The 13892-nt window shown below is 46.8% G+C and overlaps 1 protein-coding gene across 1 annotated transcript in view; it reads right to left on the bottom strand.

Annotated features, from left to right (window-relative positions):
* The window catches only part of ADAM8 (ADAM metallopeptidase domain 8), a 91302-nt gene that overhangs the window by 29707 nt on the left and 47703 nt on the right, over positions 1-13892 (bottom strand). Inside the window, exons 8-12 of the mRNA XM_045023162.1 lie at positions 10538-10606; positions 9360-9529; positions 8462-8543; positions 3215-3363; positions 2706-2883 (exon numbers count right to left, since the gene is read on the bottom strand). Of these exons, the coding sequence (XP_044879097.1) occupies positions 2706-2883; positions 3215-3363; positions 8462-8543; positions 9360-9529; positions 10538-10606 (648 nt within the window). The remainder of the gene's footprint in view (positions 1-2705; positions 2884-3214; positions 3364-8461; positions 8544-9359; positions 9530-10537; positions 10607-13892) is intronic.

Below are 13892 nucleotides of genomic sequence, written 5' to 3'. Positions count from 1 at the left end.
GCTGGAGACAACTCTAAGCGTTAATGCCGCAACTCCTGACAATTATCTGTGACTGTCTGTGCTAAAATTCACAAACTTTGGGGCATTTCTGCACAATTCAAAAATATCCAGCACCCACTCAAATGCACATGAAGAGTAAATAATAAGAGCCCACAAACAACAGCAACCAAAACTCGGCACTTCTACTTGTGAAGAGATTAAGGAACCAGTTTATTGGACCAATTCTAGTTACATACAGAAAGCAGATCTGTGCTTTAAAGGGGACCTGCAAAGGAAAAGAAAGTGGATATACACCCTTCATGGCTTCCTGGGGCTGGAACTCACATTTTCTGTACCAAATTAATTATATCCAGTTAAATCCGTGCAATGCCTTGTAAGTTATCCTGGTATGAAATGCCTTATACCAGTATCGCTTTTTCTTGGTTATGGAAATAAATGATACTGCTGTAATGGTGTAATGAGGCAGAGTGGCCTCATTCCGAGGCAGAGGGGGGTTAACTCACCCTGCTGGACTCAGCTAACCGTGCACCATCCCCTTCGCAGAAACTGCAGGGGTGGAACAGGCAGTATAAGAGTAGGCTCCTGCAGTTCAGCTGGAGCCAGACCAGGGAAAGAGCCAGAAGTTCTTCCCAGGGGGCTGAACCGCCAGCGGAGCCCATGATAGGCTGTGGCGGGCGATAACTCTCTGGAGCCAGTTTGGAGAGAAGACAAACCACTGTCCCGGGAGGCTGAGAAACCTGAAGAGGGAGTGGAGAGCGAGCTGCTCGGCAAGTGAGCTGGGAACAAGCTCCTAGTGGCTGCAGTGCTGCCCCACCAGACACCAGTAGGAAGAAGCCCAGGGAAATGAGACATTGGTCCTGTTGTGGCACCGGGAGGCGAGGCAGTGAACCCATGTTCCCCTGCCAACTCCACGACAGGACCACCCGTTGCTTCTAGGGCCCTGGACGGGGACCCGGTGGAGCAGGGTGGGCCTGGGTCCTGCTAACTCCAGCCCTGCACTCGGGGAAGGTCGAGCGCTAGCCCTTAGGCCAGGAGGCCTGAGTTATAGACTGTTTGCCTGCTCAGTCCTCATCCAGGAGGCCTGGCCTATTACTTGCTCTGTTGCCCAGCTGCCAGCCAGTATACATGACAGACCAACCGAGAGTGAGCACTGATTCCCTGATGATGCCCTGCTACCTGATTCCCTGTTCATCCCACACCCAAGTGGAAGGGATAAATGGAGGCCAGATGGGCCAATTAACCTACTGTATTGGAGGCTAAGAAGAAAGTCCTAATTAGAGGAACTGGCTCACCAGTGCAGCAACAGGAGAGGCCTATATAAAGCCAGGTAGCTGGCTGCAGAATGGGGTGGCTGTTGCTGGGAAAAGCTGCAGGGAAGTAGGCTGCAGTCACTCCCTGAGTGGAGAGAGTTGGAGGCTGGCAAACCCTGAGAGGTTGGGACACAGCGAGGTAGGAAGAAGCCACGGAAATGGCAGCAAGAGGTAAGACTGTGGCTGTTTGTTATGAGGTCCATGGGATGGAACCCAATGTAGAGGGCAGGTCTGGGTTCCCCTATCACCCACTGAGGAGTGGCAAAGGGCATTGAAGACACCAGCCAGAGAGCAGGTCTGGAAAGGCTGTGAAATCCCCGGAAGGGATGGACCTTAGTGACCTGGCCGGAGGGCCAAGCCACAAAGAGGAGAGTAAAGATCCAGGAGTGAGCAGGGCTGCAGAGTGAGAGAAGATGGGGGAGGACACCACCGGAGAGAGAACGCAAGAATGGCAGAGCTAATCCCCAGGACAGCCAGAGGGAGATGCTGCTAGCCACCATAACTCTGTTCACAGCAGGGATTGCACCACTTTGCTATATCAGCATTTATCAGTACAAAGATAAGATGCATCCCTGCCCAATATTATTTATGAAGACGGCATGAAAGATTCAACATCCTATCCCGTTAATGAAGGTGTGATACCACATCTCACACCAGAACTGTGCAGGGCAAAACCCTCTCTCCAGAGAACACTAGGACCCAGGCACTGTCCCTCCCTCCCTCCCCAGTCATTTGAGGGTGAGGGATGTTCATGCTGAAATAAAACCCAACAAAATGCTGGCCCTAACCTTGCCTGACCTCTGCCTGTGTGTCCAAATCCTTTCTCTACTCTATGTCATCTGCTCTGGTCAGACTGTGAGCTGTTTGGGACAGGGACTGTCCCTCACTAGGTGTATGCACAGTGCCTGGAACACTGAGACTCTGATCTTGGTTGAGGCCTTCAGGCACTGCTGTAATATACATAGTAAGAATCATATGCTCCATGTCAACCAGAAAGTCCTCAAACACAACTAGGGAAGCCAGATTTGCCATGTGTGAAGCTGAAACAAGCAGAAGAAACCACTGTTTATTAAAAACAAACAAACAAAACCAGCTTCTCTGGCCCTCTGTATCCAGCACAAAGAAGCAAAACCAAGGGGCAAAACATCTTTCACAAGTCACTTTTAAGCAGAAATATGTGCAACACCGAGTGAGGAACACAGGAAGGAAGCGTTATTCATCAGGCAACTACAGCAGCAGGGCTCTGGAAATCTGCTTGCAGCAACAAAAACAGCTCACTGGCTCTGGTCAGCTCATATGCAGCAGCAGGGCATATGGGTTCCAGATCAAATCCACAGTTCTGCTGCCATGCTTCCCCTGCCCTTATTTAAAATCTCCCAGTGGGAGTCAACATACCTTGGGCGTCCCACAATCACACTGCTCCCCTCGCTCTAAAAACTGGTTTCCACAGACAGGCACCCCATACAGCTCATCAGCCTTGGGAATATTCAGTAAGCAGCTAGTCCGGGGATCACTTAGAAACGACTGCAGGTCACTTACACTGCAGCTGCTGAAGTACTTTGGGTAAATCATGCTGGAGGGAAAGAAAAACAGGCATTATGGTAAACTGCACTTTCTGGGTAAAAGCTCCATGTACCAGCACTACCTGAACAACACCGTCCACCCCTTCACATCTAAAACATCTGTGAGTCTAACCTTCCAAAAAACATAAAGCTGAAGAAGAAAATGTCCATGAGGACTCAATCTGCTCTCACTAAAGTCCATAAGAGTGCTACCATTGATTTCAATGGAAGCGAGTACCTTAACTATTGGGGCACCAGCCTGATGCGTTCAATCCGAGCTCAATATGTACACTGGACAGTAATGCCCGACACCTATGGCGATTCTCTTTTTGTTTTCCTTACCCAACACTAGCTGCCATAACGCATCCTCCATCGGTCTTTGGGGCCAAGCAGCTGCATCCACCAACGTCTTCATCATGAGACATTCCCAGGTTGTGTCCCATCTCATGAGCCACGGTTGAGGCAGCTCCTATAGGATTCAAACTGTGGTCCTATGCAACAACAAGAAGGGTGCAGGCTAGTGAATACCAAATGCTTCAGTCCTATCTTTCTTAGGGTTTCTACCATGCCCATCATCATAGTTTCTTGCCTGGTTCAATGTCAAGATAAATGTAGGCTTCTAGGTAAGAGATTGAAGGCCAGGGCCTCCATAGTAGCATTCTCTGACATGCTTGCAAGTGCAGGGCCAGTTAGACAGGCAGAACTGCAGGGTCTCAATGCATGGATGAGATGATGGAGGAGGGATTTAGGTTTATTAGGAACTAGGGAGCCTTTTGGGAAAGGATGAGACTATACAGGAAGGGTGGGATCCACCTAAACCAAAATGAACCAGACTGCTGGCAGATAAAATTAAAAAGGTCATAGAGGAGTTTGCAAACTAAAGCCTAGGGGAAAACTAACAAGTGCAGAGGAGCACACAGTTCAAATAGAGACATCTCTTAGGGGAGGATCTATTAAAAGGAAATCTCTATATCCTAGTAAAGAGGAAAGGATAGAAGTTTATAAAGTACAGATGGGAGCTGAAGAGAAACAGTCAAACGAAAAAAAGTCTCATTCAATTACATCACATGAAGGCAGACAACTAAATATTGACAAATTGTATAAGTGCTTGTATACAAATGCTAGAAGTCTAAATACTAGAATGGATGAACTTGAGTGCCTGGTATTATATGAGGATATTGATACAATTGGCATCACATAAACTTGGTGGACTGATGATAACCAATGGGACACAATAATACCAGGGTATAAAATATACAGGAATTACAGAGAAGGTCATGCTCGTGGGGAAGAGGCATTCTATGTAAAAGAAAGCATAGAGTCAAATATAGTAAATATCTTAAATGAATGAAACTGTACCATAGACACTCTATGGATAGAAATTCCATGTTTGAATAATAAGACTATAGCAGTAGAAATGTACTATCTACCACCTGACCAGGATGGTGACGGTGATTTTGAAATGCTCAGTGAGATCAGAGAGGCTATGAAATAGAAAACTCAATAATAAAGGAGGATTTGAACTACCTGCATACTGACTGGGGTACATGTGACCTCAGGATGGAAAACAAATAAAATTTCTAGACACCATTAACGTAGGTTTCTTGAAGTAGATAGTCCTTGAACCCACAAGGAGAGAGGCAATTCTTGATTTAGTCCTAAGTGGCGCACAGGGTCTGGTCCAAGAGGTGAATATAGGTGAACTGCTCAGTCATAGCAACCATAATGTAATTAGATTTAACATCCTTGTGGGAGAGGAATACCAAAGAAGCCCCCACCACAGAAGCATTTAACTTCAAAAAGGGGACCTGCACAAAAACGAGGAAGCTAGTTAAATGGAAATTAAAAGGAACAATCACAAGAGGGAAATATCTGCAAACTGCATGGACATTTTTAAAAAACACCATAATAGAGGCACAAATTAAACGTGTACAACAAAAAAATAAAATAATAAAAAAAATAGTAAGAGGACCAAAAAAATGACGCTATGGCTAAACAACAGAGTAAAACAGGCAGTTAGAGTTAAAAAGGCATCCTTTACAAATCAGAAGTCAAATCCTACTAAGAAAAATTGAAAGGAACATAAACAAGCCAAGTATAAAAGTATAATTAGACAGGCTAAAAAATAATCTGAAGAGCTCCAAGCAAAAGACACAAAAACTAACAGCAATTTGTTTTTAAGTACATCAGAAGAAGGAAGCCTGCCAAAAAATCAGTGGGGCCACTAGACAATCAAGGTGCTGAAGGAGCACTCAAGGAAGACAAGGCCACTGTGGAGAAGCTAAATGAATTCTTTGCATCAGGTCTCAATGCAGAGGATGTGAGGGAGATTTCCACACTTGAGCCATTCTTCTTAGGTGATAAATCTGAGGAATTGTCCCAGATTGAGGTGTCAGTAGAGAAGGTTTTGGAACAAACTGATAATTAAACAGTAGTAAGTCCCCACAGCCAGGTGGGATTCATCCAAGAGTTCTGAAGGAACTCAAATATGAAATTGTAGAACTACTAACTGTGGTATGCAGCCTATCGCTTAATCAGCTTCTGTACCAGATGACAGGAGGATAGCTAATGTGATGCCAACTTTTTAAAAATGCTCCGGAAGCGATCCTGGCAGTTACAGACTGGTAAGCCTAACTTCAGTACCAGGAAAACTGGTTGAAACTATAGTACAGAACAGATTTATCAGACACATAGATGAACACAATTTGTTGGGGAAGAGTCAACATGACTTTTACAAAAGAAAATCATGCCTCACCAATGTACTAGAATTCTTTAAAGGGGTCAACAATATTTGGACAAGGGTGATCCAGTGGATATAGTGTACTTGGACTTTCAGAAAGTCTTTAACAAGATCCCTCAACAAAGGCTCTTAAGAAAAGTAAGCAGTCATGGGATAAGAGGGCAGGTGCTCTCATGGATGAGTAACTGGTTAAAAGACAGGAAACAAAGGGTAGGAATAAATGGTCAGTTTTCAAAACGGAGAGAAGTAATTCGTAGTGCCCCCCAGGGATCTGTATTGGGACCAGTGGTGTTCAACTTAGTCATAAATGATCTGGAAAAAGGGGTAAACAGTGACACAGTTTCCACATGGTACAAAATTACTCAAGATACTGAAGTCCAAAGCAGACTGCAAAGAGTTCCAAAGGGATCTTAAAAACTGGGTGACTGAGCAACAAAATGGAGATGAAATTCAGTGTTGATAAATGCAAAGTAATGTACATTGGAAAACATAATCCCAACAATACATAAAAAAGTATGGGGTCTAAATCAGCTGTTACCACTCTAGTGAGAGATCTCGGAGTCATTGCGGATAGTTCTTTGAAAACAGCTGCTCAATGTGCAGCGACAGTCAAAAAAGCAAACAGAATGTTATGAACCATTGGGAAAAGGGTAGATAATAAAACAGTAAATATCAAAATGCCCAGGGCTTTGGAGCGGAGCCTGGAGCTGGAGCCCGGAGCAGCTCCAGAGCAGTGGAGCTGCAGGTTTTTGCCTGGAGCTGGAGTGGAGCCAGAGCACAGCTCCAAAGCCCTGAAAATGCCACTCTATAAATCCATGATATGACCATGCCTTGAATACTGCATGCAATTCTGGTTACCCCATCTCTAAAAAGATTTATTAGAAATGGTACAAACAAGGGGAACAAAAATGATTGGTGTTATGGAACAGCTTCCACATGAGGAGAGATTGAAAAGAATGGGACCGTTCATCTTAGAAAAGAGCTGACTTAGGGGGATATTATAGAGGTCTATAAAATCATGAATGATGTGAAGAAAATGAATAAGGTAGTTTTATTTACCCCTTCAAAAAGTACAAGAACCATGGTCACCTAATGATATTAATAGGCAGCAGGTTTCAAACAAACAGAAGGAAGTACTTCTTCGCACAACGCACAGTCAACCTGTGGAACTCGTTGCCATGAGATGATGTGAAGGCCAAAGTATAACTGGGTTCAAAAAAGAATTAGGTAAGTTCATGGAGGATAGGTCCAATAATAGCTATTAGCCAAGATGGTCCGTGATGCAACCTCATGCTCTGGGTGTCCCTAAGCATCTGACTGCCAGAAGATGGGACTAGATGACAGGGGATGGTTAACTCGGTAATTGCCCTTTTCTGTTCACTCCCTCTGAAGCATCTGGTAGCTGCTACTGTCAGAAGACAGGATACTGGGATACATGGACCATTGGTCTAACCCAGGGTGGCTGTTCTTATGTTTCCTCAGAAATCAAGCTCCACAGCTGCCCTAATTGGCTAGAAAACCAGAAGTCAACTACTACAATTCCAGTAAATACAGAATACAACAGTGCGGACCCAAATGGAGATTTAATAACAATTTAAGTTCCTGAGGGCTCACTTCTTGGGCTGAGAGGCTTGGGCGGGAATAGAGAAAGGGTGAAGGGGAACATTCAAAGAGTCTGATTTTTTTATATATATAAATCAAATCCCAGGCAGCTAAAAGGGAAAGGAACAGAGGGAAGGTCTTGTGTCACTGTAACTGCTTTGGGAGAGCAGCTGGGCTCTTTCCATGTGTTTGAAACATTTGTAAAAAGAGTTTGAACATTGTCCATTCCACCCCACAGAAAGCTCCAGGCTACTTGGGAACCACTCGCCTACCATACATCTCCGTTCGTGTGTATCTGCAGCACCCCCAGGGTCAAGCAGGGCCGCCCAGAGGATTCCGGGGGCCCGGGGTCTTTGGCGGCGGGGGGCCCTTCCGTTCCGGGACCTGCCGCCGAAGTGCCCCAAAGACCCGCGGCGGGCCCCCCCCCGCCACCGAATTACCGCCGAAGCCGGACCCGCCACCGAAGTGCAGTCCGGTCTTTGGCGGTAATTGGGCGGAGGGGGGCCCCCGCCGTGGGTCTTTGGGGCACTTCGGCGGCGGGTCCCGGAAGAGAAGGGCCCCCTGCCGCCGAATTACCGCCGAAGACTGAGCTGAACTTCGGCGGCGGGTCCCACTCCGTCTTCGGCGGTAATTCGCCAGCGGGGGGTCCTTCCGCCCCGGAGCGGAAGGACCCCCCGCCGGCGAAGACCGGGAGCGAAGAAGCTCCTGCGCCCGGCCCCACAAGAGTTTTCCGGGCCCCCCGGAGCGAGTGAAGGACCCCGCTCCCGGGGCCCCGAAAAACTCTGGTGGGGGCCCCTGTGAGGCTCGGGGCCTGGGGCAAATTGCCCCTCTTGCCCCCCCCTCTGGGCGGCCCTGGGGTCAAGTCTGGTCAAACCAATCAAAGTTCCTCACAGGCAGCTGAGTGTGGCCCTAAGTGTTTAGGTCACAGATCACAATGGATTGTGCCATTTGGGCAGGATTTGGCCTTTCTGATCTCCCTGAGCCAGCACAGAGAGGCCTACAGCTGGATAGAGCTGGAGATAGTCCCTCCCTGGCTGCATGAGCATGTGTCACTCACAGCCAGAAAGGCAAAGCACAGAGAGCCTTCAGTTTGATGGGGAGCCATGAAAAGCATGGGGAGCCATGAAGCCAATAGTAGAGATCGGACAGAAGCAGAGGGTGATTTCTCTGCCACCCGGCCCTGGCGTGTCCCCAGCTCTGGGATCTCACTTCTATTGTTTAGAATGGAAACCGTTATAAAGCCCCACCTGATTTACTCCTCCTGAGTCCCTGGTGCACATTGCATATTTCTTGGCCAGCCCCACCGTCGTGCCTTGGAAGTCTATGCCTCTGCAGGAAGGCAAAACACTCATAAAAGGACAAACATCATCCACAATTAGTATTGTGGCCTCATGCAGCATTGCCACATCCATGGCCAGTGGCACAGCACACTAGTGTTGGTGCTGTGTCCCCCAAACACAGTGCACCACATCACTATAGCCCTGTCTACATATCACTCCCCACATAACCCAGCTAGCCGAACTCCCCCTAGCTACCTCAGGTGTCCCCCTAGCTACCCTAGTGCCCTCCAGGCTCTCCACAGCTACACTAGCAACCCCACAGCTACACCAGCAGCTCCCAGCAAACCAGAACCCCCACCAGCAGCTCCCAGCAACATCTCCTTTTACACCAAAAATTTGCAAGAGATCTAAATCCTCCTGCTCTCAGACATGACCAAGACTTAACTGATGGAGGTCAGGAAGGCATGTCACTTGTGGGCAGGTTATCCCAGAACTGGCCACTTCATGGTTCTTGCCCTGCCCTCTGAGGCAGCTAGCACCAGCCCTGTCAGAGTCAGGGATGCCTGCACTGCTCTCTCTGACCAGTCCTATCATGGTAGCACTGCCACACAGAGTTCAGAGGGATAGAGTCTAAGGCCAGAAGGGGCCACCAGATCACTCAGTCTGACTTTCTGTATCACAATACCACAGTACCACCCAGCATCTGCGTGCTAAACCCAACAATTGACATTAGACCACATCTGGGTATTCCTACTGCATCAGATACTGTAAGTATCTCAGCCCCAGCGTTGGGCTCCCCTGGTGCCCCATGCCCACAGTCAGCAGCTTTGGCTCATGTTGCGGGCAGTGTAACGGCAGCGCTTACGTGATCAGTTGGGCATTGTCATGCTTCTTCTTCTGTAACAGTTCAGTCTCTCGCCAGTGAAGAAAATTGTCCAGTGTGGTGTCTGGGTTTGGACTCACAGTGATCCTGTCTTTGTAACTCCAGACTTCCAGGCCTATCAATGCCACACGGATATTGAGAGTCTGATAAAGCTGCAGCAGAAAGAGAGACCATATTAGAGCTGGACTGCAGGAGACAGAATCCCTCCACACAAACCTGGCACTTGGCAGCACTCAGGACAGGGGCTTGGTACCTGAGCCTTGTGCCCCTCTGGGAGAGGGACAAGTAATTGCTTTTACTCAGAATGCAATTCCGAACCATAGACTCTAGCGCTGCTTCCCCCACAGGCCAGGCTCTGCCTGTGGGTCTCTATCAGAGGGACCCGTCACATTTGAGAGCAGCTTTTAACACCCCGGGGGTTTTCACCATTCTTGTTTGGCCTGCAGCTCTGGGCCACAAGATTTGGCAATCCTGAAAGCATCGGGAAGGGCACTTGTGCTGCTCTGAGGTAGAACTGAACCCTCCCAGATTAGTTTAGGGCTAGACAATGGCATGACATACAGTACTAGCGGGCACTCAGCAGCAGCCCGGCCAGGGCCTGAGCCTTAGGCCAGCCTTTGTGAAATCAATGGGTCTTCATATACGCATCCTTATGGGCTCTCCTGGATAGGGGCCAGAGTGCTCAGGACCCTGCCGGATCAGGCCCTGAGTCTGTAAGTGCTGTTTGTCCCATTCTGTACTCTGCCCAGCACGCTGCTTACAAACTGCAAACAACTGTATCTCAAAAGTGCCCTCTGCAAACACCACTATACAGAGAATGTGTTAATAAATTTTCCATCTGGTTGGTTGCCTAGCAGGATTGAGTTGGGCCCTATACTTTGCACAGGAAGACATTCCAGTCAGCTCCAGTTTCTATTCTTATATAGGCTGAAAACTGGAGTGATGGTCTTTTGTCCCTTAAACAGGAAAGTGACCTCGTATTTCGACTTGTGTGTGCAACAAGAGTTCATTGTTGCAAGCAAACAATGGGACACGTTCTGCCAGCCTTACTACATGGGAGTTGGTGGGTACAATCTTAGCAGTTCTGGGAGCTTTGCCTGAGCAAGAATTGCAGGACGGGACCCCATTCTCACTGCAGCCTAGGAATACCTCATTGTTACCTTGTCAACGTGATTCACAATTTCCTTCATGCGATTCTGAATCGTCCGCATGTCTTTGGATTTCTTGTACTAAGGGAAGAAACAAAGAGATTTCCAATTAAGCTGCTGTAATGAATACTCAACCGCATGACTGTTCAGCCTGTGTGTATGCCACATGTAACACACTTTATTTAAGCTCAACAGCCATTCCTGGCAGGGTATTAAAGGATCCTATAGTGAACACTTCCAGTGTATCTCTCTAGGGGAAATGCTATGTAAGCTAAGTTCTCAAATATTGTGATGTGAACAAACCCACAATGGGGGTCAGTGCAGATCCAAGCAGCTATGCCCTAGGTGGTGTATTGTTGTAGCAACATGGACCTGAGTGGAATCCCAGATGCATTTTGCTTTCACACACTCACAGAAGCCGACAAACGAAATGCACAGATTGAAAAGGAGTGCCTGGCAAGTGTATGTGAGAACTTTTAGAGCTACCTGTGTGGACTGGATTCATTTACACTGATAACAGATCATAAACCACTTATAATCCTCATCAATGGAAAAGATCAAGCACTTGGATCAAGGCCACTGAAACACGAAAGTCTATTGCTAATGTTAATGCAGTTTAACCCAATTGCTAAATACGTTCCTGGGAAAAATCTGGTAGTAGTAGCAGACACTCTGTCACATATCCCAACATCATACTCAACTACCCATGAGCCCAAAGATGATGTAAAGGTATACGTGGATGCTGTAGACACATACAGACCAGTGCCGGAAAAGAGACTACACCAGCTACAAGAAGTAACCTTGAGAGACGTGCAACTTCAAGATCTAAATTATATTAGGGCCAGCTGGTCCAAGTATCTAACGGACACTAAGGAAGTGACAAGAGACTACTTATGCTGTGCGTGGACAACTAAGCGAGTCAAATGGACTCATAATTGTGACAGAATATACTCCGGTGTTCACACCCTACATACTATTGTAATAATCTTTGTACAAAGTATGCCTTGTGAAGTATCATTTGAAAACTCATAATTTGCTGGTCATTATTGTCCTGGTAAAATATGTGTGGAAACATTGTATATGAAGTTATAAGATTCCACTATATGGTGTTATTAACACATGTTCCAAACAGGTCTGTCTAAAACAAAGGAATGGATGCTCTGCTTATTTTGCATTTAAGCCATATAAGAGAGTTATCAAGCAGGAGGGAAAACAAAAGAAGCTCAAACAGGTGAGAAAAAAGCAGCAGGGAACATTCTTCCACATAGACTTTTTGTCTCCTGGTACCCAGCTAGAAATGTTTTTCAAGAGGGGGACTGAAACTATAAAAAGGAAAGACAAACACCTATGGCACCCTTCTCTCTCTCTCTGCCCATCGATTCACTGCATCTGAAGAGACAAAAGAAGCAGTGGATGGACTAGGGGAGGATTTCTGACCTAAGAAGTTTTGTCAGTAAGACTGCTGAAAACTTTGCTTTGAATTTAACATAGTTAGTTAAGTTAGGCACCAGCTGCTTTTTATCTTTATTTTTCTTGTAACCATTTTGACTTTTACGCCTCATTACTTGTATGCACTTCAAATCTAACTAGGGTGACCAGATGTCCCAATTTTATAGGGACAGTCCCGATTTTGGGGTCTTTTTCTTATATAGGCTCCTATTATTTCCCATCCCCATCCCGATTTTTCACACTTGCTGTCTGGTCACCCTAAATCGAACTCTTTGCAGTTAAAATCAACTTGTTTTATTGTTTCATCTAATGCAGTGTGTTTAAATCAAAGTGCCTGAATAACTACTGGAAATAATAAGTTGGCATATTATTCCTTTTAAAGAAATAATGGACGTAATATAAGAAATGGTTACTTACTGTAATTGTGGTTCTTCGAGATGTGATGCAGATGGGTATTCCAGGTAGGTGTGTACATGCCCCATATGCCAGAGCTGGAGACTTTTGCCAAGCAGTACCCGTAGAGGGGTGGTGCTCACATCTTGTGTCTGTTGCTCCTTCCCTGGCTATATGATGCACTGCCTCAGTTCCTTCAAACGTCCAGGGAAAGACCTCGATGCAGAAGGGACGGAGGGTGGGTTGTGGAATACATGTCTGCATCACATCTCGAAGAACCACAGTTACGGTAAATAACCATTTCTTCTTCTTTGAGCAGATGCAGATGTGTATTCCAAGTAGGTGAATCACAAGCAGTACTCCCTGTAGGAGGTGGGGCTTGGAATATATCAGAGTAAGTATCGCAGGATTGCTCTGTCATTAGTGTGCTCAGGAAGATGCAGTAATCGCATAATGGTCTGTAAATGTGTATGGACGATCATGAGGCTGCCCTGCAAATGTCTAATATGAAAATGTCATTAAGGAATGCTACCAACACTGCCTGTGCTCTCGTCAAATGAGCTCATATCTGCTGAGGAGGTGTTGCTGATACTATCTCATACGTAGTCCTGATACAAAATGTTATCCATCTAGAGATGGCCTGTGCAGAGCCCACTTGTCCTTTCATACGGTCCGCATATGACAAGAACAGACAAGGCGAAGCATAGAACGGTTCAGTTCTGTTCAGGTAAGGCTAGACACCATCTAATGTCTAACATATGGAAGCACTGCTCCTCCAAGAAGCAATGTGGATTAGGGAAGAACACAGGCAAATATACAGCCTGGTTCAAATGAAACTAGGAGACCACTTTGGATAAGAACTTCGGGTGTGGTTTGAGCGTTACCTTGCCCCTGGAGAACTGCATGTAAAGGGGCTCCGCCATCAGGGCATTCAATTCATCCACCCTCCTGGCAGAGGTAATGGCTATCAAGACTGCAGTTTTCTGAGACAGGAGGGGCAGAGGACAGGATACAAAAGGCTCAGATGGAGACATCCTCAGAGCTGCTAAAACCACAGGGGGACTGCGTCTTGGATTGGAGAAATCTTGTCACCATAAAATTGGAAAGAAACTATTTCCCTTGGATGCGGGGATAAAATGCTGATATTGTTGCCAAGTGCACTCTCAGGGAACTGAGTGCCAAGCCTGCTTTCTAAAGATATGGCAGGTACTCTAAGATGTCCTGGATGGAAGGCCCCACGGATGGGTCCTGCAGACCAAGGACCACACAGAAAACCTCTTCCACTTCGCTAAGTAGGCCATTCTAGTGGAAGACTTCCTGCTGATAAGTAGGACCTGCTGGACAGCCTTTGAGCAACGCTCTTCCTCCTCATTCAGCCATGCAGTAGCCACACCTTAAGGTGCAGGGAGCTAATCGCCAGATGCAGGGTGCGGCCATGGCCCTGTGTGAGGAGGTCAGGGTGGAGAGGAAGCAGCATGGGAGGCTGGATGGACAGAGCGAGGACGTCTAAGAACCAGCACCATCT

This window comes from Mauremys mutica, chromosome 7 (assembly GCF_020497125.1).
Source record: "Mauremys mutica isolate MM-2020 ecotype Southern chromosome 7, ASM2049712v1, whole genome shotgun sequence".
In the NCBI taxonomy this organism is placed as follows: domain Eukaryota; kingdom Metazoa; phylum Chordata; order Testudines; family Geoemydidae; genus Mauremys; species Mauremys mutica.
The sequence above is the reverse complement of the archived record's forward strand: the minus strand, read 5'-3'. Positions and strand labels throughout refer to the sequence as shown.